Source organism: Rhinoraja longicauda, chromosome 18 (genome assembly GCF_053455715.1).
Source record: "Rhinoraja longicauda isolate Sanriku21f chromosome 18, sRhiLon1.1, whole genome shotgun sequence".
Lineage (NCBI taxonomy): Eukaryota > Metazoa > Chordata > Chondrichthyes > Rajiformes > Arhynchobatidae > Rhinoraja > Rhinoraja longicauda.
Window position 1 is genome coordinate 18712015 of NC_135970.1, and position 27358 is coordinate 18739372.

The 27358-nt window shown below is 39.9% G+C and overlaps 2 protein-coding genes across 2 annotated transcripts in view; one reads left to right on the forward strand and one right to left on the reverse strand.

Annotated features, from left to right (window-relative positions):
* On the reverse strand, window positions 1-27264 carry LOC144602089 (bestrophin-4-like). The gene is made up of 10 exons (XM_078414788.1): window positions 27163-27264; window positions 24880-25039; window positions 17617-17711; window positions 15469-15702; window positions 11771-11925; window positions 7663-7740; window positions 7190-7342; window positions 5300-5380; window positions 3700-3851; window positions 1-2375 (listed from the first exon to the last, which is right to left on the reverse strand). The coding sequence occupies exons 2-10, from the start codon at window positions 25029-25031 to the stop codon at window positions 1064-1066; spliced, it is 2412 nt and encodes an 803-aa protein (XP_078270914.1). The 5' UTR covers window positions 25032-25039; window positions 27163-27264; the 3' UTR covers window positions 1-1063.
* rab3il1 (RAB3A interacting protein (rabin3)-like 1) overlaps window positions 1-27358 on the forward strand; it is a 111983-nt gene that overhangs the window by 13262 nt on the left and 71363 nt on the right. The gene's annotated exons all lie outside the window — the stretch shown is intronic.

Sequence of the window (27358 nt, forward strand, 5' to 3'; positions counted from 1 at the left end):
CTGATGTATACAATATACAGTCTACATCATTTGAATTTTGTGTGAATCTTCTTAACTTTCATCTTTCAGTCTGTTTTCCTGTATCTTTGTTCCTGCTCAGTTTGAATCATTGAAACAATATTACATTATCAAGTAATAGCAAATTAATCTTTCAGTTGTGAATGTTTAAAAAAGGTTATTTGTATACTAGTGTTAATTTAAATGCAGCAGACTACTACTATTACTTTGAAGTAATAGATTAATGTCAGTTTTAATTTCTCAACAATCACTCTTCACTGTTACTTGTAGTTTATAAAGAGGCCTGCTTCAATCAAAATATCATTGATTCTAAGGGTGTTCCTGATTTTGCATGGTTTGACTCAAAAACATACACTGGGTTATTTATATAAAAGATTACTCATAAAATGTTCAACACATAATCAGTTTCTGAATCCCAAATTTTAACCATGGATCCAGTGTCAAAAGTGATATTTGTTTTAAAGTAATATTTTTAAAAATCTAAATAAGATACATTTGCTAAAATCTGTGCATATTATTGGAGTTTTTGTAAGGTATTCAATTGTATATAAAAATTATGAGAGAGTATATAGAATTATGAGAGGCACAGATGGCGTAGACCTTTTTCCCAGAGTGGAAATGTCCAACATTAGAGGGCATAGCTATAAAGAGAGTAGGGAAAGTTTAATGGAGATTTGAGGAGCAAGTTTTTACACAGAGTAATGGGGGCCTGGAAGGCATTGCCAAGGGTGTTGGTGGAGGTGGATACGTTAGTGGCATTTAAGAGGCTTTTAGATATTCACATGGAAGTGGAGGGAATGAAGAGATATGGATCAAATACACGGAGATGAGATCAATTTAAGTTTGCTTCATGTTTGGCATAAACATTGTGGGCTGAAGGGCTGTACTGTTCCTGTGCTGTACTGTTCTATATATTATGTTCAATGAATTTGGTCATTTCAAGATTTACATTCATGATTATTCACTGTCTAGGACAGACAAAGCATAAACTGGAAGCAAGCTAAAGGTTTTGATATATTATCCTTCATTATTCTGTGTTTTCCATTCAAACAATACCTTTATTTATTGGTGTAACAGTTTCCTGTTTCCCATTCTGAGGGACAGTTTCTGCATGTTCAGTTGTGATATTCGTGAAGTTGACTAGGTCCCCATCACTGAGGGAGAAGCTTGAATCATTTCGAGCCACAGTCATATTTTTCAACAGTGGTTTCATGCAGACATCTTTGGTGCAGTCAGGAGTAGATTGAGTTGATAGGTTGGGAAACTTGTAAGAAATCTCTGTTTCAGAAAATTCTGGGGAAGAAGCACGTCCTGCCTTGTAATCAATGCCAGATACACTCCCACATTGACTTATTATCCTTGACCTTCCAAGCATTGGGGAAGGCAGTGGTGTGAAGGAAAAGGTGGAAATGGTCGTCTCATGCCCTGGTGTGTTGTACAAAGGATTTAAAAGGTCTGGGTTATTGGCATATCCAAGGGACTCAAGGGTCAGTCTGGGATGTTTGCGTTCCTGAAAACTATTTAGTTTTTGCTTTCTATTATCAGGTTTATTTGTATCTGAAGAGCTGTCTGAGAAGAGAAAGGGTGGACTTTCAGAAATCATTAGTAGGCTGTTGCTGCTACCAGGACTGAAGCTGCTAGATGACTCTGACATTACTTTATTTTTTAAACACTGACAGCTTGTAGCACCTCCTGCTTCAGCTGCACTTTGGCAGCTGTCCACTGCTACTATCTTCTCAGATGGTTCATTAAGGGAGGACATTTTATTTTTATTAATGCTATTGTGCATGTCTAGCTCGTCAGGTTTTGAGGCCAACACACTGCTGTTACTCCCTTGGTTTCCAGCAGGGAAGGCAGAAATGTTGGCTAGCTTAGAGGGCTTTTTCAAAGGAATCCGTTTGAGTGGAAATGCCATGGGTATGGATTGTACAGGTGTTTGAGGAGCACTGTAGTAACCGGGTCTGTCATAGAGTGAAGAGGATATGAAGCTATCAAAATCCCCTGTCTCACTATCCAATGTAACACAGCCTTGAGTGGATCCTAAAGGTGAATGAGAGGAGGAGGAAGCTCGGTGAATTCTTGCAAAAGGTCTGTTGGGGGGAAGTGATCCTGACTTGTGAAATCCATTTGGTGTTGATTCTGAGCTCAAGAAGCTAAACATGGAAGCTGGTGAAAATGTGCCGTTCCTCTTCCTCGTTTGATTGATTCGAGGAGTCGATCGAGAAATGTTTTGCAAGTTTGTTGCCTGAACTCCCAGCAGCCGGCCTAAGTTACTCAGAAGTGGAGTGGCATGATTGACTTCTTCATTCTCGTTGATTTGCTCCAAGGGCTGGAATTCCATCTCCTCTTTAAGCATGCTGTAAGGGAATTAAACACAAGTTTTCAGCAAGCAGATAAAGGCAATACAAACATTATTAGGCAGGAGTTTGGGAGATTAAATTGGGTAAATCCACATTGGACATGAGGGATATGTAATTAAAAGGTCTGCACATGCTGGTTTATGCCAAAGATGGACACAAAATGCTGGAGTAAGTCAGGCTGGAAACGTCACCTATCCATTTTCATCAGAGATACTGTCTGACCCATTGAGTTACTCCAGAATTTTATGTCTATCTTCGGACATGTGGGAATAATTTAAAGACCGTCGTTCAAAACTAGAATGATCCAATAAGGAGGAAGGCTAATGAAGGCAAGGTAAGGAATCCTAGGATGACCAAAGAGATTGTACATTTGGTCAAAAACAAAAAGGAAGCATACATATGGCTTAGGAAGATGAAATCAGCCAGTGCCTTTGAGCAATATAAAGCAAGCAGGAAAAAAACTCAAACTGACAATTAGAATAGCCAAAAGGGCCCCTGAAATGTCATTGGCAAATGTTCATTGGATTAAATAAAATTCCAAGGCTTTTTATACGTACATTAAAAGCAAGTAGGTAACCAGGGAGAAGGCAAGACCACTCATGGGTAAAGGAGGGAATTAATGCTTGGAGTGAGAGGATGTAAGCAAGGTACTGAACAAATACTTTGCACCTGCATTCACCAAGGAGGACATGGGGGATAATGAGATAAGTGTGGGGTGTACTAATATGCTTGGGGAGTTTGAGATCAAGAAGGAGGTTATGTTTGTGTTATAAGTGACACGAATTTTGGTGTCACTTATAAGTTTACTCACCAATCCATTTATATTTACAAGTGACACCAAAATTAGTGACATTGCACACAGAGGAAAGCAATCAAACGATACAGTGGGATATGCCCTAAATTGGAATAGCCTCAAAACATTTGCTGAATGACGTAAAAAAATTGTTGCTCGAGGACTAAAAGGTAGAATCTTCAGATAACTTTAAAAAGAAGGAAGGTGGAAAGAAGTTTGAGAAAGGGAAGAATAAATAGATTTAGATTGTGAAAACACAGGGCAAGAAGGTAATCTGCAAATATCCAGGTGATTCCATGTCTTGGATTCAATGTACTTGGCTTGATTGCCCTTGAACATGTTTGTTATTATTGCGAAACATCTGGAAAAATTAATTTGAAGAAAATACATTGCATGTACAGCGTCAAAGTAACACATTAGATAGTTTGACATGTATAATTTTGTTAGAAAGGTCACTAGAACGATCGCTATTTCTTTTTCCAGCTTCTTAAAAAATTCTGACTAAAAACATTAAATGCTTTACTTAACCTGATGTCAAAAGTGGAGCCAAGGAAGGAAGGTTTCCGGTGTTCTGTTGTTGCGGCTGTGTATGGAGGTTTGGGGTCATTATCATTCCAATATTTGTCTTTTTCAAGAGCTGGTAAATTCTGATGCATCTCATCAACTGCCAAGAGTGAAACCTCAAAACAAAAGTGGGACGTAAGAATGAACAATTTTTCCAGGCAAACCCAAACTTTGTGTAATTATTCGATTCATCATTCTCACACTTCTGAATAAGCAGGATTCTCTCTATCATACAGTGCATTACTCTGATACTGCTTAATAAACACAAGCTCCATATAATCAGCAGGTTAAACATTACTTAGCAGTTATGAATTAAATGTAGTATTTAGCATGATATGGTTTATGTAATCAATTCATTTAGAGTTCCTGTTTAGTTAGCAGTGTGATTAGGTATTGTTTTTGTGTTTCCAGTTCATTATTCAGCCTTATACTTGCACTTCTGCATTGCAGTTAACATATTCAAACTAGGAGATACAAACAGCAGTGAAAAATGTATTACTCATCATTTACTGTTAAGCTCTGCTTTGAACATAAGTTCACCTCAGTTTCCGTCTGGAAGTCAAAACTCCAGCTCCACCAGTTGGAGTCAGAGCTCCCAAAAACCCTTGTTGTGGGAGCAGAGTTGTACATTATGTCACTTGTGAAGCCTACAACTCAACTGTCCAATTTAAGATAAAGATGTATTAGCTTGAGGCTTATCTTCTGATTTCTGTCCACTTTGACATGTGGAGACTGAAATCAAAACTGTTCTCTTGTATAGATGCACTGCTTCAATATTCAAAGCTGGAGTCTAGGATCCACCCTTTCGCACCAATGATGATCGGCAAACAAGTGGAAACTATAGTCCCCTCAACTTCTTCAACCCAATGCTGCAATCCTATTCACAGAGACTAAAGGAGGTGATAGGGTCCCTGATTTACAGGACATTACTCAACATTAGCTTCACTCATTAGATCGTGAACCAGACAGCAATTTCTATTTAGTCTGATCCGTTGATTTAAATTATTTTAGAAACTGTTCCTTTGTGGCTTTTTGACCCATTCCAAATACATGTAATGTTTTACCTTTGCAAGTTTAGTTTAGGGATACTGCATGGAAATAGGCCCTTTGGCCCACCGAGTCCGAACCGACCAGCGATCCCAGCACATTAACACTATCCTACACACACTAGGAACAATTTACATTTATACCAAGCCAATTAACCTGAAAATTGTACGTCTTTGGAGTGTGGGAGGAGACCGAAGATCTCGGAGAAAACCCACGCGATCACGAGAAGAATGTACAAACTCCATACAGACAGCACCCGTAGTCGGGATCGAACCCGGGTCTCTGGCGCTGCAACTCTATCGCTGTCCCACCATGCCACCCAGTGCTGTATTTGTTATAAGAAAATGATCATCATTGTTTTGTTAATGACTCGCAGAAAGGATCTCTCACTGATGAACATCCTGAAAATCTCTGTGACTACCAGTCTGGCAGTTGTGTAAACCCCCTGTGGGGAGGGTGGGGAATCTATGTGGAAGTGTGGACTCTGGGATAGATTGTCTGACAATTTATTGCTTACCTGGAAATTTCTATCGATGAGCCAGTTTGCCTCAAAGTCATCATCATCCTCACCAAAAGGGTTGATTAACTGTTCAGCCACCTGTTTGTAATTACACATTACTGTTAATTGTGTGAATGACAGTTAATTTTATTTTTCTCCTACTCCCCTTTGAGTATCCATATTTTCAATTTGTCTCCCCTCCTGAAGATGAATGACATCAGGTGCAGCTTGTCGAGCTGCTGTCTTACTGCTCTGGTGACAAGGGTTCAGTCCTAACCTCCGGTGCTGCTTGTGATGAGTTTGCATGTTTTCTCCGTGACCTAATGGGTTTCCTTCCATATCACAAAGGCATGTGGTTTGGTAGGTTAATAAGCCATTGTACATTGTCTTTCATAAGCCGATGAGTGGCAGAACATGGTGAAAACCGATGAGAATGCAGGTACATAAAACGGGATTATTGTAGGATTAGTATGGATGGGTGGTTTGATACTCATGTAGACATGATGGGCCTAAGGACCTATTTCTGCACTGTATGAATCTATCACTTTATATAGACCATTGGCGGGATTGAACTTCACTTGTGGCCATTCTTCACGCATGAAGCTAAAAAGCAGACCTAAACAGGATACTTAAATATCTCCAGAGATCATTAATAGAGATTTAGTGCCTGGACTTTGACTGATTTTGATATTAACGAGATGAGATGCATCCAGGCCAATTTTTGACATTCCCAACAAAGACTAATTCATTTGGTGCAGGCCGGGATCATTTGACCTTGCTGTCTGCAGGGCTTAGTTATGCATCATGTAAGGTGGATTGGAGGATGTCAAATAATTTGAAGTAAAAATTATACACTTCTATTTTAAAAAAACTTTTTTTGCACCATTACTAATGGATATTATCAGGGGGGAACAACATGAAGCACAATAACCAATAGCATCTAAATTAATGCCAAGGTGGACTGAACATCAAATTAAAAATAATACTTAATGCAAAGTAGTTCTTTTTTTCGCTATTAATCTGAACGAGGTCTTGATTAGGTTTTTTGTGCAATATCACCTTAATTCCTGCCTACTAACAGTTAATCACAATTACTGACAATTTAAACGTATTTTCTGTAGTTTATAAATATTCACACAGACGAATGATGGAACAGAAATTGTACCGAATGAAATAAATAAAATGGGTTAATTTAGTAGAATTTTTCCCTTTTTATTTATCTCCTGCAAAAAAATGCTGCCTCACAAGCACTGGCTATCTTTGGTGCCTCGCACATTCTTCTTGAGTGAGTCTGAACAATGTCTGCTTACGGGTTCTTCAAAATTTCAAGCTTGATGTGTTATCCACATGCACACATTTCCAGCAAGAGTGATTGAATGATGATTAATAGTGGAATCCTGTGATTTCTTTCTCTGTCTAGATTAAAATCTGCAGGTAATTGAAGCATCTCGTCTTTGGATGACATTATCTAATTTAGCACAATTAAGGTTTTCAACAAGAGACAACTTTGTTCTGAAAGACATCTATACAAATAAGTCTCTTGGTGAAAATAATTCAGTGTGGAACACTGCTTTTATCAACCAAATCAACTGGGAGTCTTTTTTTAAACCCTCCATTTTAGATGTAATAATTGATTGAATTATTTTTTGGATGTTTGTAATATCTGTAATTGCATTTGTTTTTGGCGTAACATCACACTCTCTGGCAAACATGTTTCTGTACACATGCACAATAGGCTGTCCAGTATCCAGTTTTCCCACATTGTCCAAGTTGATAATGTCTGACAGTCCCATCACAACTAGTTGATCCTGGTATTTGCGCAAACTGTTCCAGTCTCATTTTCTCACAGTCTCTGAATACCTATCCAAGCTTAGATGTGTACAAAGTACATGAAACTGAAGTTGTTACCTTAAGCCAGCCTGCATAAAAGAAGAACTGTAGTAGGGTGAATGCAGGGATGTAAAGGTCGAGCTCATGGCCTGGATAACCCTGACTGGGATCAAGAAACTGTCGTCCAATCAGACAGGCTAGAAAGAAGCTGTAAACAGCAATGGTGACGACCTGAGATATAACAAAGATAGAATGTGAGATTAATACAATTATAATCTCCAAATATATCTGAAGAATTCAGTCTTTCTATTTTTAATATTCTTGGGAGACTATGTTCTTGTTTTTACTGAATTAAATATTGTACAATTCTTTAAGAAAAAGGCATGAGACAAATTGTAAAATATATGGTAAATATGTCTTTGGTTAGGAACTATCATACAGATTGCATCTCCCTGTTACTGGTAGGAGTTATCAACTATCAGCTTTTTAAAATCTATTCTCCATTTTATCAAACCGGTTTTGAGTCTTTTACCTCAAATAATATTTCTTACCTGCGTATAAACCAGAGGGACACTGATCCAGTCATAACTGTAGAGCTTCTCACACTGGCTGCGCAAATTATTTACTTCCTGTAGGAAAAGATGCATTTTATCCCAGTGGCATGGGAATAGGTACTTGCATAAACTTTAAAAAGGTAAATACGTTTCCTTGAAATGATGGAGTTTTCAAAAACGGATAATAAATTGAAAACGTAATGCTTGATCAGGAACTGGTGTAGGTCAACAGCACAGAAGTGATAAATGGAATGGTGCAAATTTGGATACAGGTGATGCACGCATTACCTATTATAGGGGTGTATTTTTTTTTTGGGTTCGTCTGCGAGTTGAAAATAATTTAATTTTGTGTTGATTAATTTACTTTTTTTCACCTAAATTCCGTGAGAACAAATTTTATTCTATATCTCAATTTTTGGGGGAATTGATTTGTGAATTCTGTAAGGGGAAATTTCCATAACCTGAATGGCCATAACATGGGGGTTACCTGTATAAGCACCTGTGATTTAGAAACATAGAAAAAAAGGTGCAGGAGTAGGCCTTTCTGCCCTTCGAGCCAGCACTGCCATTCAATATGATCATGGCTGATCATCTAAAATCAATACCCTGTTCCTGCTTTTTTACCATATCCCTTGATTCCTTTAGCCCTAAGAGCTAAATCTAACTCTCTTGAAAACATCCAGTGAATTGGCCTCCACTGCCTTCTGTGGCAGAGAATTCCACAGATTCACAGCTCTCTGAATGAAGAAGTTTTTCCTCATCTCAGTCCTAAATGGCCTACTCCTTATTATTAAACTGTGACCCCCTGGTTTCGGTCTCCCCCAACATTGGAAATATTTTCCTGCATCTAGCCTGTCCAATCCTTTAAGACTTGTATATGTTTCTATAAGATCCCCTCTTATCCTTCTAAATTCCAGTGAATACAATCCCAGGTGACCCATTCTTTCATCATATGTCAGTCCCGCCATCCCGGGAATTAACCTGGTGAACCTACGCTGCACTCCCTCAATAGCAATAGTGTACTTCCTCAAATTAGGAGACCAAAATTGCACACAATACTCCAGGTGCAGTCTCACCAGGGCCCTGTACAACTGCAGTAGGACCTCCTTGCTCCTAAACTAACTCAAATCCTCTCGCAATAAAGGTTTCTTTACTACCTGCTGAAACTGCATGCTTACTTTCAGTGACTGATGTACAAGCACACCCAGGTCTCGTTGCACCTCCCCTTTTCCGAATCTGACACAATTAGGATAATAATCTGCCTTCCTGTTCTTGCCACCAAAGTGGATAACCTCACATTTATCCACATTATACTGCATTTGCCATGCATCTGCCCACTCACCCAACTTATCCAAGTCACCCTGCAGCGTTATAGCATCCTCATCACACCTCACACTGCCACCCAGCTTCGTGTCCTCCGCAAACTTGGAGATGTCACATTTAATTCCCTCGCCTAAATCGTTAATATATATTGTAAATAACAGGTCCCAGCCTTGCGGCACCCTACTAGTCACTGCCTGCAATTCTGAAAAGGATCCGTTAATTCCTACTCTTTGCTTCCTATCTGCCAACCAGTTCTCTATCCAAGGTAGACACAAGATGCTGGAGTAACTCAGCGGTTCAGGCAGCATCTCTGGAGAGAAGGAATGGGTGACGTTTCAGGTTGAGACCCTTCTTCAGCATTTTGTGTCTACCTTTGATTTAAACCAGTTCTTTCCTACTCAGTTCTCTATCCATGTCAATATCCTACCCCCAATACCATGTGCTCTAATCTCACACATTAATCTCTTGTGTGGGACCTTGTCAAAGGGTTTTTAAAAGTCCACATACACCATATCCACTGGCGCTCCCTTATCCATTCTACTTGTTGCATCCTCAAAAAATTCCAGAAGATTAGTCAAGCATGATTTCCCCTTCATAAATCCATGTGCTGCTATAATATCTTTAACAGTCGACTCTTTCCCCACTACTGATGTAAGGCTAACTGGTCTATAATTCCCTGTTTTCTCTCTCCCTCCTTTCTTAAAAAGTGGGTTACATTGGCTACCCTCCAGTCCACAGGAACTGATCCATAGTCGTGAGAACATTGGAAAATGATCACCAATGCATCCACGATTTCTAGGGCCACCTCCTTGAGTACTCTGGGATGCAGACCATCACCTCCTTCAGTCCCAACGGTTTATCTAACACCATTTCCTGACTAATGTGGATTCCCTTCAGTTCCTCCCTCCCACTAGATCCTCGGTCCCCTAATATTTCTGGGAGATTGTTTGTGTCTTCCTTAGTGAAGACAGAACCAAAGTACTCATTTAACTGCTCTGTCATTTCCTTGTTTCCAATTATAAATTCACCTGTCTCTGATTGTAAGGGACCTACATTTGTCTTCATTAATCTTTTCTTTTTCCATGTCTAAAGAAGCTTTTAGAGTCAGATTTATATTCCCCACAAGCTTTCTTTCATGCCCTTTTTTTCTCCCTCTTAATTAACCCCTTTGTCCTCTATTGTTCCAAATTTCTCCCAGTCCTCTGGTTTGCTGCTTCCTCTGGCCAATTTATATGCCTTTTCCTTGGATTTTCCTTTGGACTCTATCCCTGATTTCCCTCATTAGCCATGGATGAGCCACCCTCCCCGTTTTATTTTTTCGCCAGACAGGGATGAACAATTTTTGGAGTTCATCCATGCGGTCTTTAAATCTTTGCCATTGCATCTCCACCATTAACCCTTTAGTATAATTTGCCAGTCTATCTTAGCAAATTCATGTCTCATACCTTCAAAGTCTCCTTTCTTTAAGTTCAGGAACCTAGTCTCTGAATTAACCATGTCACTTTCCATCCTAATGCAGAATTCCACCATATTATGGTCACTGTTGCCCAAGGGGCTTTGCACAACAAGATCACTAACTAATCCTTCCTCATTACACATACTCAGTCTAGGATGGCCTGTCCTCCGGTCGGGTCTTCTACATATTGGTTTAAAAAACCATACCGTATACATTCCAGCAAATCCTCCTGCTCAGAGCTGCTACCAATTAGGTTGGCCCAATCTATCTGTAGATTAAAGTCACTCATGATAATTTGGATGAAAGAATGAAATGTAAAAGAGTCATTTGCATCCATACAATGCAAATGTTGATTAGTGTCACAGTAAAGAAATTAGAGAAATTGAATAAGATTAAAAAATAAATAAAGTGGGAACAGTGCTCAAAGTAACAAGTTAATTGGTTTAGATAGTATATATCTTAGATTACTGAGAGAAGTCAGACATAAGTTGCCATGTCTCCAGCCATAAACTTTCAATCCTTGTTTGAAATAGGACTGGTGTCAGATGGCTGGAGGATTGCATGTGTTGCTTGGTCATCCAAGAAAGAGGAGAGGGTTAAATATGATAATTATTATACTGGTTACCAGTTGATCAATATTGGAGAATTTTGTAGATTTATTTTTATGTAGGATCAATATAGTCAAAAAGCAACAAGAATGAATTAATTGGCACTTATCTCACCCAGGCTATCAGAGATGAAGACCCAGTCCCCTTCGCTTGCATATTAGATGTTTCCCATGCTCCTTCAATTATTCAAAATTCTTTGGAAACTTTGAAGAAGCAAAATTGCGAAAGACAAATCCTTTTCTGGAAAAGATGAGAGAAATGACCCCCCTCTGTTTCTGCATGTTAGTTTGAAGGAAGGGCCAAGGTGCCAACACTGCCCAGCCAGGTTCATAGTTCCATCGAGTCAACTGTGGGCCAAATGGCCTAATTCTGCTCCTATGACATGAACTATGAACCATGATTGGTTGATCTATCTTTCCCTCTCAACCCCATTCTCCTGCCTCCACATCATAACCCTTGATGCCCTTACCAATCAAAAATCTGTCTTTCTCTGCTTTATAAATAACCAATGACAGCCTCCATAGCTGTCTGTGGCAATGAATTTCACAGATTCACCACCCTCAAGCTAAAGAAATTCATTATCATCTCCATTCTAAAGATGTGTCCTTTTATTCAGATGCTGTGCCCTCTGGTCCTGAGCTCTCCCACTACTGGAAACATCCTCGCCACATCCACTCTATCCGGGCCTTTCACTATTTGGTAAGGTATAAACACTCACTCTGAAGATGTGTGCCAATGATACATAATCACTGATTCGGTCTTCCTGCCTCGCTTTCACTGCTAAATTGAAGAACCAGACACAAGGAACCCAGAATTTATTGTGAGATGAATTCAAGCTTTCAAGCTGTTTATGTTCGTCTGGAGTCATGAAACCTAGAAATACAAAAAAAAAGGATAAGGAAATTGATTTGTATTGTCCCGAAAAACTGCTGTGTGTCATAGGATTTCTCCTAATGTATTGCTCTTATGTGATCTCTTATTTTCATGGCCAGTGAACAAGTGGGGGAAACATTGGTCCATGTTTTGAAACTAGGCATTGAGTTTTCCCGAAACAAAGACACAAAGTTCAGGAGTAACTCAGTGACTGGTTCAGGCAACATCTCTGGAGACCATAGACAGGTGACATTTTGGATTGGGACACTACTTCAGACACTGGATTTCTCTGTTAATCCATTTTGGGTAAGTTTTCCTGATTGTGTTTCTGCTTGCTTTGAAGTCTTAAGCTGTCTTCAGGTGGTCTTCTGGCTGACTCTTCCTTGGTGGTCAGTATGTTACGTTTGAGTTGAGGTTGTCTACAAGATGCTCAATTAAAAAGACATCACAATGAAGCTAAATCCCATCCTTATTATCACCCACATATCCATTTTCAGCATGGGTCTTTGAATAATAACCAGCAGGGGAAAATTTGGTTGATTTTTCCCTTCATAGCCAGTGATCATTGAGATTGACTCCATAATTGCCTTTAGATCAATCTCTGCCAAACGTATTGCTAAATTCTGCACCGGGTGGACCCTTTCCCATTCTTTATATGGCAATATTACTTCTTGATTGGGCAATGTTGGATACTTGGCTCTTCTTTCCGTCTCAGGTGTAGCAGTCATTTCTCCAGCCTTTGCCTGAGTGAAGGTTCTGTACCGTGATTTTTTTTGGTACTGTTATCATTGCCGTTATTCATCTGAGCTGAGACTGAGGACTGGAAATCTTTGGGTTTATCCTACTTCGCACATTTTTCTTTTTTGATTTTGTTCCTTATCAATTGAACCTCAAATTACATCCCTGCTTCTGATCTTATCCTGCTTTAATTATCTTCCTGGTCCTCTCCCTACCATTGATAATTTCCCTGCCTCTGCTTAGCACCTCATCACAACCCATATATTTTCTTTCCACCATGACGCAAGACTTTCAGGGATGCCAGAAGAAACTTCTAAAACAGGCCGAAGTTTAGTCATTTGGATGTCAAGCAATTGTGGCAGGGGCACAGGATCATCATGGGCTACAAGAAGAAGTCAGGGGTGATCTCTGGCAACGGTGCCTCTCTATCGGCCGAGCTTAATGCCTTTTACATCTACAATGATTAGGCAAACAAAGCCCTATCTCGACTGCCCCCCTCCCCATTCTCCGCTGGCTCTGTCCCACAGTGGCAGACGTTAGATCTTTTTTCACGAGGATAAACTTTTGGAAAGTGGCTGGATGGGTTCTGAACGTGCACTTATCAAATAACTACAGCCTTCACTGATAACTTCAAACTCTCCCTTCATCAGCCTTCTGCCCTCATCTGCTTCAAGGATATCTCCATCTGTCCAGTCCCCAAGCAAAAATAAAGGGATCTGTCTCTATGACAACTGCCAGCAGCTCTAACAGTGACATACTTTGAAAGATTTACGATGAACCATATCACCAGCAACTTTGCAATTAGTGTACAGGACAATTAGATCCATGGAGGCACCAGCTCTCTTGCACCACATTTAGCCCTGGATCACCTTGACAATAAGAACACCAATTCATTGACTACAGCTTAACCTTCAACATCACAATTCCAAATAAACTCATCCCTAAACTTCTGGACCTTGGGGCCTCCATCTGCAACTGGCACTGGACTTCATAACTGGTGGACCTCCATTAGTTAGAATTGGTCATAACAGTACTGGTAACCCTCAGAGTGGTGTGCTCAGACCTTGCTTTGTTCCATGTATATCCATAACCTTGCAGCCAAGTACAACACCATCAACGTTAACATCACCGATGATATTACTATTGTCGACCGGATCTACAACAACGAAACAAAGTACAGGAACGAGAATTTAATGTCATGGTGCCAGGACAATAACCTAGCCCTTAATATCAGCAAGAGGAAAGAGTTGATTGTTGACCTAAGAAAATGAGTGGGTGAACACAATCCAAGTCAAGTCAAGTCAAGTCAATTTATTTGTATAGCACATTTAAAAACAACCCACGTTGACCAAAGTGCTGCACATCTGACTAGGAAAAAAAGAAACATACAGTGTTTCAGTTCTCATCAACAGAGATGGTCGAAAGCTTCAAGTTCCTCGGCAGCATATCACCAGCAACCTAACCTGGTTCTTTCCCATTGAGGCCGTGGGCAAGAAAGCACATGAGCATATTTACTTTCTTAGATGTCTGAGATGATTTGGCATTTTCACTATTCAGTTATCTTGAACTTCTACAGATGTGCTATAGAAAGTATTTTAATGTATGCATCTCCACTCCACTTGGCAATTACTCTGTTCTTTAGTGTCTGAACCAGCAGAGAGTGGTGAATACAGCCCAGTCCATCACGGGGTAATCGGTTCCTTCCATCCAGTCGATCTTCACAGTGTTGCAACAGGAAGCTGGAAGTATTGTCAAGGATGTCTGTCACACCTGGCCAGTCCTTTTTCTCTCTTCTACATTTTAGGAGAATATATCGGAGCTGGAAAGCTTGGATATCCAGACTTAAGAACAGCTTCTTCTCAACTGCTATTTGACTGTGGAACCAATCACCTCTTTCATACCACATTCACGGAGGTGCTGCCATTCACCCTTTTAGCTCTACCTCATTCATTTATTCCATTATTGCAGTTTAATATTCTTCTGTGCTACTTTGTTTTTGTACTATAATCTAGCACCATTTTTGAACTCATCATCATATTGTTGTATTTATCATTACAGTATAGTGTTTAGTCTGTGAACAAACAATTTTGTTGCACCCTACAAAAACTGCTGGAATAACTCAACGGGTCAGGCTAAATTACTCCAGCAATGACCCGCTGAGTTACTCCTACACTCTGTGACTTTGTTTTGTAAACCACCATCTGCAGTTTCTTGCTTCTACATTTTGTTCCACCCTGTAGATGGCAATGCACTAATCTAATGTAATCTAACTCCTGCTGATCTTGTACCTCGCATTTAATTGTGACCGGTCTTTGATCATCTTCCTGTCTTTAATTATCCCCTGTCTCACGGGGTTTTTCCCAACTTCAGACACTGATTATCCCTATCCCTTGTCCTTTCCCCTGATCCCAGCCTCTGCTTCTCACTCCTTGCAATAGCCATCATCCACCAGACCTCACAGACCACTGTACTCCCCCTCTCTTCCCTTCATCTGAACTGAACATTCCTCCAACCCTCCAGTTAAATCCATTCTCTGATCCTCATCTTCACCTCATCAATTGTTAATACAACGGTTCAGATATTTCCAATTTAGCCACACTGTCACACTCCTTGACAGAAGCCATTGCCTTCCCTAATATGGACTGTCAATGGTCCTGCACCTCTGTTCACCTTAACAATACTCACTTTCCCTGCGTACTTCTTCCCCCATACCGATTCCCTTTCCTCTCTCTCATTTGTCTCGCACAGTCCCATATCTCCTGGTTCTGGATAGAGCCGAATCCAGCTGCACTAATGTTTTCCTACCTGCCTCCATTACATGTCTCATGGTGGGAAAACGTTTGTAGACAGCGGTGCTGACTGAGCGGAATGTGAGGATGGAAGCAAGGTTTGCATAGCGCATCAGTGTCCTTCGTAGCATCCTGCCGTATTCATCTGTGCCTTGGACATGACAGGATACAGTGCACATAAGGCGGTCGAGCCATGGCATGCTCTGGTACTGGTTCCACCAACGCGACACAACCAGACTGACGTAGAACCCTAGGGAGAGAGACCATCACCAGTGAGCTGTTCGAAACAAAAGGTGATTAGCATTCAGTGACATGTTATTTATCTTGTGATTACTCCTCTGTACATTTAGTGGACAATGTATACTGTTATTCACCATGATCACAAGTTATAGGAGCAAAATTAAGCCGCTCGGCCCATCTGGTGGCACAGTGGCGCAGCGGTGGAGTTGCTACTATACAGCGCCAGGGACTCATGTACAATCCTGACTATGGGTGCTGTCCGTATGGCGTTTGTACGTTGTTCCTGTGACCACATAGATTTTCTCCAGATGCTCCAGTTTCCTCCCACACTCCAAAGACATACAGGTTTGTAGGTTAATTGGCTTAGGTAAAATTGTAATCCTAGTGTGTAGGATAGTGTTAGTGTACGGGATGATCGCTGGTCGGCATATCCTCCTTGGGCCAAAGCCCTATTTCCGCATTTTATCTCTAAAGTCTAAAGTAAAGAGTCTACTCTGCCATTCTATCAGTGCTGATCTATCTTTCCCTCAACCCCATTCTCCTGCCTTCACCCTGTAATCTTTGACACCTTCCTAATCAAGAACCTATCAATCTCCGCTTTAAAAACACCTAATCTTGGCCTCCACAGCAGTCTGCAGCAATGAATTCCACAGATTCACCACCCTCTAGCTAAAATAATTCCTCCTCACCTCCTTTCTAAAGGTACGTCCTTTTATTCTCTCACTAGTGGAAACATCCTCTCCACGTCCACTCTATCTAGTAATAAGGAACTGCAGGTGTTGGATTATACCAATGCTGGAGTAAGTCAGCAGGTCAGACAGCATCTCTGGAAAATATGGATAGGTGAAGTTTTAGGTCAGGAGCCTTTTTCGGACTGATTGTGGGAGGGGGACGCGTGTGAAGTAGAGTGGACCACTCTATCCACTATCCATTTTATCTAGGATGCACGAAAGTATGGCAAAGCACACCAAAGTACACTTGTGTACTGCACAAACCATGCCTCTATCCCAACAGCTGTAGGTGACAGTATTTTATATATGAGGACACCTTATATATATTGCACTCTGGACACGAGCTATATTTCATAGAATTTTATAGGGAAAGGTTTCTGAGCAGTGAATTTAGGAAGGACAAAGCATTGACTTTACAAAGCACATAGAGGCTGGCCCTTTTAAAAGGAAATTGGCAAAGAGCCAGATGATTGCAGAGTATTTTAAAACACAAGGACACAGTGGTGCTCTTGAAACCAGGGAAGAAAATGCAAGCTGAAAAGACTTGTATCTTCATTTTGTGGCTTACCTGAACAGCATGCTCTCTAATAAAAAGACATTTTTGGAATAGAAGTAATACCAATTGTTTCTTTTTTTTCTCTTGCGTTTAGATTGATGACATTTGAAGATCTGACAAATGAGAGTATGCCAGTAGCAGCTTAGAGATATTTTGTGGAGCCAGGAGAAACATCCTTTCTCTTTCCAATTTTGCAAGAAACTATGTTGCAGCGAGCTTTGTAGCTATCTTTTGCGCAGGTGTAGTTTTGAGTGCACAAGGTACTGGAATTGTAGGCTTAAACAACAACAACAAAAATGTTGTTGCCTGATTTGGTGCTGCGTGACCTGCTGAGTTACTCCAGCACTTGGTTGAACAAAAAAACCCAACCCATCTGGGCCTGATAAATAAAGGACAAGATCAATTTACCAATTAGTTTGTCATCTATGCAGACCTGATTTGCATATCTACATTATCGACTCAATTTTAATTGCATTTATTTTTGGGCTAAGAAACATGCATCACTATATTCCAAGGGTTGTACTGGAAATATATAAATATATTTTTATATTCAAACAAATTCTTACCACTAAATCTCAACTTAATTCAATTGGAGAAGTGAAAACAAAGGGAGGTTAAAATCCAGAAGAATTCTTACCAAGCACAAATGACATTGGGATTAGATCAGCATAATTGTTGCAGTTGATGGCCATTTTCTCAAAGAAGCGCTTTTGGCTCTCATTCAGCATAAACCTAAAGATATTGGGGGAATAAAGTGGATAGGCTTTATGAAGATAAAAAAAAGATAAAGTGCTGGAAATGCTCAGCAGATCAGAGGGAAGCAGAGTCACCATTTAACATTTCAGGTTGATGATGTTTCATTAGAACGGAAATTGAAGGGAAGAGAAATGCATTGTCTACTTCACTCATTCCATGGGGCAAAGTGTTCCATATTCTTGCCATACTGGGTAAAATAATTGCTTCCTAATTTTCTTCTAGAGCTGTTTGTATTTCAAATGGCTTGTGTTTTGGATACCCCTCCACATCCACTCTATCTAGTAATAAAAAGGAACTGTAGATGCTGGTTGGGGGGGAATAAAATATGTGATGAGTGTAAATAGGTGCTTCATGTTGGACACTAATTCAATGGAACAAAGGCCCTGTTTCTGTGCATTATGACTCTATGACGCTATGATTTCTTGTAGGTAGAGCAATATAACTTGTCTTGACATACTGAAATATATACTCTGGCTGTGGCTGGGCCAAGAGCTAACTGATCAGACAAGCAACTAATTAATGATTTTGAATTGATGTCTCGTAAAAGAAACCTAAAGCTGTGTCCACAATTTGGAAACAATCCTGTATATTCAGTTCAGTTTGCAGGAGAACTTAATATCGTCTTGGGTCGGTGGTAACGTGGTCCCCTCTAAATTAAGAGATTATGGTTTTAAGCCTGTTCAGAATCCTGGGAACTAATTTGTGAGCATACCATTGCTGCACCGAGGGATCTCTCTAATGTCCTTGTCGTAGGTGTGAGATGCCAATTATTGGAGCTGACACTTAGGTGGATGCTAAAGATTTTAGATCACTATTTGTAGCAGTGTGAGGCCCTTCCCAAAATTTATCCGTCAACTAACAATGCAAAAGTATAATTAACCATTAATTCATTCCATTATTTATCAAAGAGGGATTATAATGATATTGAGTTAACTGCAGTGTTAAAAGGAAGAAATGCAAAATAACTACTTAGATTGTTGATTTCGGCAAGATTGATCTCTACCAATGAAACGGAAACTGTTAACAGTAAACTGCATACCTTTTAATGTATCCATAGGCAGAAAAAAAAGTGGTCATAATGAATAATAATTTTGTGTTAGTATTGACAGTAGATAATATTGAATCGGGAATGGGGGTCCATCAAAAGCAACCTCACAAAATAACAGAAAATAATTGCTTTCAAGAGTGCCAAAACCCCAATATATACTTGTTCAAATGTGGCAAATCCATATGGGTTGCATTAACCGGAGTGATTGGAAACATATAGGGAATGATAATCAGGGAAACATTGATAATCATGTTCAGAGGTTTGGAATTAATAAAGGAACTACACCATGATCTTTTTAAAGTCATATCATGTTTGATTAATCTGGGGGTTTTGGTGAGCTAACAAAGAAGGTTAATGAAGGGAAATGAATTTATATATGGAATTAAAAAAGGTATTTGAAACCCCCTCACATAAAACAACTGGTTAGCAAAATTGAAACCAATGTGATGAAGTTGGCTCAGGACAGAAAACCAATGTGTCCTATTCCCGATTGTGAGTACATAAAGAGTGGTGCTCCAGAGGGCTTAGTGTTGAGACCCACCACCATTTCAGATGTATATTCATCGCATAGACATGTTACCCTGAGTAACAAAGGGCCAATTAAATCAGGGCGTTAATCATCCTAGCATGTTGATATTTTCCAATACCATACATAAGTCTATCACACAGCCAATGGTTGAGACTTTAATTCCACTTGCTGGTGTAAATTGGAGCTGGATGGCACAACCTGGCATGTATGTTGAGCTTCATAGTTTAAGCAGATGCACATCCTGCTACTTCCTGCTACCGGGTGTGCTACAACTGACATTGAGTGTTTTTCCCAGCAATTCATAGCTGGCTATGTCTGCTGAAGCATTAGCATTTGACAATGCTGGTAGCATTCTGTTACTAGAAGTGTCATTATGGGGTTGATTAATCAAATAAATAGGCAACACTGACAAGCCCATCTCAGAAATATCTACAACATCAGATTCTTTAACACTGCATTGTATCTAGGCTTCGCTGTTAAATAATTTCTTCCAACACTTGGGTTTTCTGAAGTTGTTATCAATGCGATTTGTGGTACGACGATAGACACAAAATGCTGGAGTAACTCAGTGGGACAGGCAGCATCCCTGGAGAGAAGGAATGAGTGTCGTTTCGGGTCGAGACCCTTCTTCAGACTGATGTCAGGGGATTGGACGGGTCAGAGATAGAATGTAGTCGGAGACAGTAAGACTGGTGGGAGAACTGTGAAGGGGAGGGAGGAAAAGCAATGGCTATTTGAAGTTAGAGAAGTCAATATTCATACCGCTGGGGTGTAAGCTACCCAAGCGAAATATGAGGTGCTGTTCCTCCAATTTGCGCTGGACCTCACTCTGACAATAGAGGAGGCCCAGGACAGAAATGTCAGATTGGGAATGGGAGGGGGAGTTAAAGTGCTGAGTAACCGGGAGATCAGGTAGGTTAAGGCAGACTGAGTGGAGGTGTTCAGCGAAACGATCGCTGAGCCTGCGCTTGGTCTCGCCCATGTACAGAAGTTAACACCTGGAACAGCGGATACAGTAGATGAGGTTGGAGGAGGTGCAAGTGAACCTCTGCCTCACCTGAAAAGACTTGCGGTCCTTGGGATGGAGTCGAGGAGTATGAAGATCCAGATCAAATCTACCATTCTCTCCATCTATGTCAGACAACCTTTAATCTCACCTTCCTCACCTAAATGATATTTCCAAGTGGCCACAGCAGGTTCCTGCCAAGTCTCACAATTTCCTTTTCACCTTAACAATGGAGAATTCACCCAGCCACCCTACTTGCAGAGAGCTAATTTCATATGTTTTCATTTTAGTGAAAAACAGATAACATTTTGGGCATTGCAATTGTCTTGCATTTCTATGGTAGCAAGCAGTTATTGACTGTGTGGGAGCTCCCATTAATAATCCACATTTTTTCATCAACAGGAACTGTTTCCACTTTCTCAATGTACATATGGTTTGCAGAGTTTTCTCATGATCAATGCCATATTTCTTGGCAGCAACCAAGCGACCTTCAACTTTAGGGAAAGTGAATTACTAGACATTTCCAGGAACTGTCATTGTAAAGAGATGTGATTTCTGGGGAAGCAGGGAACGGTTTATTCTCTTTCTTGGCTTCCTGTAGCAGTTTGCCATCCAATCACAGATGCAGAGAGCTGCCACAATGACAGATCAGACAAGTAGCAGAATACTATTGGTCTCTTGAAATTGCAATTCTAGTGTCTCTGTCAGCCTTGCCATACTGATCAATTTGACTGCCTGAGTCCATCCTGTTTTCTGCATTTGGCCCTTAACCTTTAAACCTTTCCTCTTCTTTTTCCTGTCCAAGTATCTGGTCTTCATGGCATGTCGTTGTTCCCTTAGATATGAAAGCTGCACATGTGCAACAGAGTCCTAGATGTTCAGCTGAATTTGTATGAGATCATAGAGAGGCAGAAAGAATTTATGTGACAACCTTTGTCCTTCCACAACAGATATCACTTTCTTCAATGTGTAGCATGTGACACATTGACGAAAAACCCTTGTAAGAAAATGCTCTTGATGTCATTAAGTGAAAAAGAGTGCAGAGAAGATTTACGAGGATGTTGCCAGGACTCGACGATCTGAGCTATGGGGAGAGATTTGGCAGTCTAGAACTTTATTCCTTGAAGTGCAGGAGACTGTGGGGGGATCCTATAGAGGTTTTTTTTTAAATCATGAAGGGGATAGGGTGAATACACAGAGTCTTTTAGCCAGGGTAGGAGAATCAAGAACCACAGGATAGGATTAAGGTGAGAGGGGTAAGATTTAATAGTAATCTGAGGGTCAACTTTTTTTAACTCAGAAGGTGGTGGTATATGTACTGACCTGCCAGTGGAGGAATTTGAGGCAGGTACAATAACAGGATTTAAAAGACACTTGGACAAGTACATTGATAGGAAAAGTTTAAATGGATATAGACCAAATGCGGGCAAATGGGACTAGCTTCGATGGGGCATCTTGGTCAGTATGGATGAGTTGGGCAAGGGCTTGTTTCCATGTTGTATGTCTCGATGACTCCATCTTCAGAGAAGAGGCCATGGCATCCTGGTTCCTGTCACATATGGAGATGCACCTCTCAATGCTCCACGTCATCTCTTGCATTTGGTTCTCCTACCACCTCCAAATATATATTAAATGGTTGATTTACTAAAGTTTGATTGCAATATGTGTTTGTAGTATTGCCCAACCAACAGCAGGCCCTTCAATAGAAGAGTGATGGTGCCATCTCTGAGCAGTCTTACTGACTGGGATTGATTACATGTAATTCCCTGAGCTGTACAGTCCTTCCTCCCTTATCACCAAGCCACTCTTGATGATCTATGCAGAAGTTATGCTGCTTTACTTCAAGTCTGAGTTGTTGTCCTTGGATCTATTTTCAACCTGCTGCTTTGTGTCTTTGCGTGCAGACTAGGCAATTTAGTATGTATAATGACTGAAGAAAATGATTTTCCACATATGTTGAGGATCTGCTATTCTGAAGGACTATAATTGATAGCATCCAGCTATCGATCAAGCTCCCTCTGCCATGTCCCATTCACAAAAGGCCACCGGTCCACTGTACTTCTGAATCTTGTCTTAGGAAAGCAGAACTGGATGGCATGTATTTGAATGCAAAAATATGGAACAGGAGGTCTTGGCTACAGCAATGGGACACAACCAACAAGTTTGTTGTTCCACAGCATCATTGCCCTTCCAGCATCAGGGACAAGGGTATATATGTGCATAAATCCTTGTAGGAGGTGGGGCAGGTTGACAGAGCAATTAAGAAAGCAAATTGGATGCTGGACTTAATATAAAAATAAAAAAATGATGTCCACCCTTATATAATACATTGTTGGAATCATAAGAATAGAATTGTATATGGTTATAGTCATCATACATTGGGAAGGAAATTAAGGCTTTAGCGTGTGTATTATAGTTCTGTGGATGAGTCTGTTACAATCAGTAAATTGCACTCCTTGCAGCAGAAATGGTGCAGTGGGGAGGGATCTGAAAGGGGCATACAAATGTTTACTGAAAGTGTAGAGTGTAGAAATCAAGTACTGAAGTGCATAAAGTTAACGTAAAAACAGGGAGTGACACAAGAAAAAATGTTATATGCAGGAAACAGTTATGATCTGGCTGAAAGTGTGGCAGATGGAGATTCGTATTGAATTCAAAAGGAAATTGGATAAATATTTGATTGTTAAAAATTGGAATGTTAAAAAAATGCTTTGGAGAAAGAACAGAGACATCAATCTTAATGGATTGGTTTACAAAGCTGCATTGTAGATTGGAGACCAAATAGTGTGTACCAGTACTTCAATAATCCTACAATTCAAGAGAAAAAATGCAGGAGTTCTAATCTTGCAAATCTCTTCATTTAGAAACTGTTCTTGTGGATTGGAAAATTGCCATTTGAATACTTAAGGAGTTAAGGCAGGAAACTAAAAGATTATGTAATATCTGTGGAGTTGGACATTATTGAAGTCTGTAATTAAGGATAGAGTGATCGATTATCTTGAAACGTTTTCAGCTGATCAGAGAAAACCAACATGGATTTAACATGGATTTACTCGATGACTGAATTGTTTCATGGGATATCTTAGTTTATGATCTGGAAAATGTCATTTGATATTATTTATATGGACCCTCAAAAGATATTTGACAATGATTCTCATGAGAGACCATTAAATTTCATGGATTTGACAGAAAACCTTTGACCTGGTTAGAAGATTATTGAGTAACAGTAAAATGGATAATGGATAGACATGTTGATAGCAAATGATGATTGGTATCCCCTCGAGGATTTAATGCTGGTTTCATATTTCTACACTACTTTCTGAAATAGAAAATAACATATCCAAGATTGCCAGATACATGAGAAGGCCATATTGTAAGCGGTGTAGATGGAAGCATAAAGGTATAATGATATATTAAACAAATTGGTAAAAGAGTGCAATTACATTGTAATATTGGTACTTAAAAGCATAATTGGAGCGTATTTCTATGGTAAGGAGGGTGATAGGGATTGTTCTGAGATTCAGGTCCATATTACTCTGTCATATGCACCAGGATGCAATACAAATTCCTTATTTCCATGAAGCTCGTGGAGAAACAAGTATACAGTGATGATATAACAATAAATGCAACAGCAAATGCAAAAATGGCATAGTGGTACAAAGATTGTAGGGCAATCTGAAGTAGTGCAAAATAAAAACACTAGAGTGCAATAATGGAATAATGAATGAGGTAGAGCTAAAAGTACAGGGTAGCACATCGGGAAAAGAGTGCAAAAGAGGCAATTAGTTCAGGAGCCTGATAGCTGTGGGGAAGAAACTCACTGCAGGTTCAGATGGTCAAGAGAAGGAAGACCAGTTGCCACACCAAGCTGAGGTGCATCCCGTCAAAATACTTTCTATAGCACATTTGTAGAAGTTTGAGAGAATCTTTGTAGACATGCCTATAAAAGTAAATGCAGTTTGTTGATTGCTGCATCAGTGTGAAGGGCCCAGATTGAGTTGCTAATAATATGGATGCCAAGGACCTTGAAGCTGTTGAACATCGCTATAATAGCCTTGTTTACTCAGGAGATACTTGTGGGCAAACTGTGGGCCTTAGAGGACTTTATAGAAATAAAGTTGCAAAACCCTAATGTGAGGGAAGCTCTTTTACCAAATGACAAATAATAGTGGGTTATAATGCTAGTCTTTTTATGGCCAAAGGGCAAATCTATGAACTTGATTCAAAATAAAACCAGTGATATAGTTGAATGGCTTATGGGGGAATAAATGGTTTCTTTTGATCTTATAATGCTTTCTGGGGATCTTGCTGGACTAAAGCAGATGCTGTAATGTGGTGAAGTGCCTCTTGAATACAAGTAGTCTTGCCTTGCTTAAAGCACAGGGAAAGAGTAAGAAAAAATATGTGCTGGTGGGGAACAAAAAAATAGTAAGAATAAGAAAAAGTAAAAGGAACAAAGAAAAGGAGAAGGAATCAGTCACTTAAAATTTAATGAGAATAGTCAAAGTGATCTTTTTGTTGCTTAGCCCATGTTCCTACTCCATCTCTAGATTTCACATACCTGTAGATGCAGCTGAGAGTGAGGTAAAGCAGCATAAAGATGAGGAACTCCTTGTACAGTAGTTTGTATATGCTGCCCTTCCACTGCAACAAGAGCTTGGAAAACCCGCACAAGCGGGCATTGGCCACACGACTTGTATATGTCACTGTCATAATGCGACCTGGAGGGAGGAACACAGCTTGCTTGAATTGTTGCCAACGGATAAACTGTTTGAGAGGAAAAACATATTTTCTTTTCTTCCTTTTACCAGTTGGGAGTTGGTTCAATGGATGCTGGCCATCAATAGTTATTTGTGAGTACCAGATGACTGTTCAACCATGTGACAAGCTTGCACAGTCTGAATTTGATCTTTGTCCCTTTTTGGAATTTGCACATCTGCTTACAGTGGAGCCAATTAATTGTAAAAATCCAAGCAGAGTTTTTATTTGAAGTTAGCTCAAGAGAAATAAAAACAGAAAATGCTAGAGGTACTCAACAGAACAGGCAGCAACTCTGCAGAAAGTCTCAGATAATGTTTGGGTCCATGACCCTGCCATCAGAAGTTAGGAATCAATGATATGTTATATTACAGAGAAGGGGAAGGAATGCAGAGAACAAATGGTATGTGTTCAGGAAGGTAATGACCAAAAGTGATTGAATTATACAAATAGTCTTGGTGCTGTCTTGGAGAGGGTGGTTAAGGCGTGTTAAAAGATCAAAGAACAGTTGATCTTAAGACTTTAGAGTAGAGGTACAGGTGGAATAGTGGAAACAGGCCCTTCGGCCCACTCTCTGTGCTGACCAGTGATCACCCCATACACTAGCACTCTCTTACAGATGAGGGATAATTTACAATTTACAGAAGCCAATTAACCTACAAACCTCTACATCTTTGGAGTTAAAGGAAACCAGAGCACCCAGAGAAAACCCACACGGTCACAGGAAGAACGTACACATTCCATACAGACAACACCCGTAGTCAGGATTAAACCCGGGTCTCTAGCACTGTAAGGCAGCAACTCTACCGCTGCACCATTATGTTAACCTAGGCGGGCATAGAAATAGATGAAGATGAATAAGTACAAGCAGTGTGGAAAAAATAATGGGATTGCAGGGTAAAGATTACTGAAGAATATTGAAGCCACTTGCTGTGTTGATGTTGCTGTCTGATTAAAGTCAGTCTACTCAGCAGAGACCAGAGTTTGAGTTGTCATGGCTCAAGATAACATTTGTAGGTACATTTGAGTTGGTAGTCATCTCAAAAATAGCTACTTTTAGACATTAAATTAAGGCCAATTCAGGTGGACAGATAAGATTCTATAGCTCTGTGTTCCCTAGTGTTCTAGGATACATTAATCATTAAACCAAGAAGTAAAAATTAGATTTTATGGTCGTTGTCAGATTGCTATTTTTGGGAGCTTGCCATGTCTAATCAGCTGTGGCATTTCCTACATTACAACAGCTGCAACATTTTATGCAGTACATTTTGGCTGTAAATTGCATTGAAATATCCTGAGATCATGAAAGGCAAAATATAAATATGTTTTATTGTTCAAAATTGTAAAGTCTATGGATGTTGCTTTTAATCTAGAATTTGAGATGGCGGATTAACTTGAACCGTGTGAGACACCTGTAGAGAGGGCGAAGAGTGAGGCCAACAGAGAATGTTTGAGTGAAACATTGGATTATTATTAGAAAATCTAAGAAGGCAAAATAATTAATCTCTGGGAAAATATTGTTTTACTGCCCCGGGTTATTGTTAAAAACAGCCCCGCAGCAATTGTCAATTAGACTACAACCAGAGATTACTTTGCAGCATTTGAAGACAGCACGTGAAGTATAAAATTCTGATACATTAAAAATGTAGCAAAGGATCAGAATTATAGCGGAATAAAAGTGTCTAGCTAACACAAAGCTGAGTAAGAATACCAAGTGTTTAGACAAGTCAGAAATCGCTTAGAAACAATCGTTTCGAATGCAATCGCTTCAGAAATGAGGATTTCAACTTTTGGGGAAACTTTGGGCACGCATAAGATCCTTTGAATGACTTCTGCCTTGATTTGCTGACGGTAGACTCTTAAACCAGCAAAAGCCACCATTGAAAACCTAAAATGGATATAAATCTTCACAATTCCATGAATATGCAAAATGATGTAAAATGCCTTTCTTTAGTTCTGCTTCAAAACCTCTCACTCACTTTGCGAAAGGCCAATTGTAGAGATAAAGAGCTGTTAATATCACTCGGTCAAATATTGGACTAGAAATAGTTACTCGGTCAAATGTCGTTTTAGAAACAGTACTCACTGTATTTTTAGGCTAGAGTCTCTCCCTTTCCTTTGTCTCCGAGTTCTGATTTCCAGAAGGTTGCTGAAGGCTCATTTTTTTCCCTCTGTCCGTGTGGTAATATGGCAAAAGAGGTACGCATGGAATTTTGAAACCCTTTCAAGTAGTGCTGGTCACTTGACCAGCTAATCTGCAAATTTACAACACTGCTTTGTTC

Bases quoted from the DNA above. Each gene is read 5' to 3' on its own strand.
- LOC144602089 (XM_078414788.1), bottom strand. From the start codon at position 25,031: ATGACAGTGACATATACAAGTCGTGTGGCCAATGCCCGCTTGTGCGGG. The intron at 17,712-24,879 runs GTATGTGAAATC...CAATATCTTTAG, and splicing joins ACTCTCAGCTGCATCTACAG to GTTTATGCTGAATGAGAGCC. The intron at 7,741-11,770 runs GTGAGTGTTTAT...CTTTTCCTACAG, and splicing joins CATTGGCACACATCTTCAGA to GAAGTAAATAATTTGCGCAG.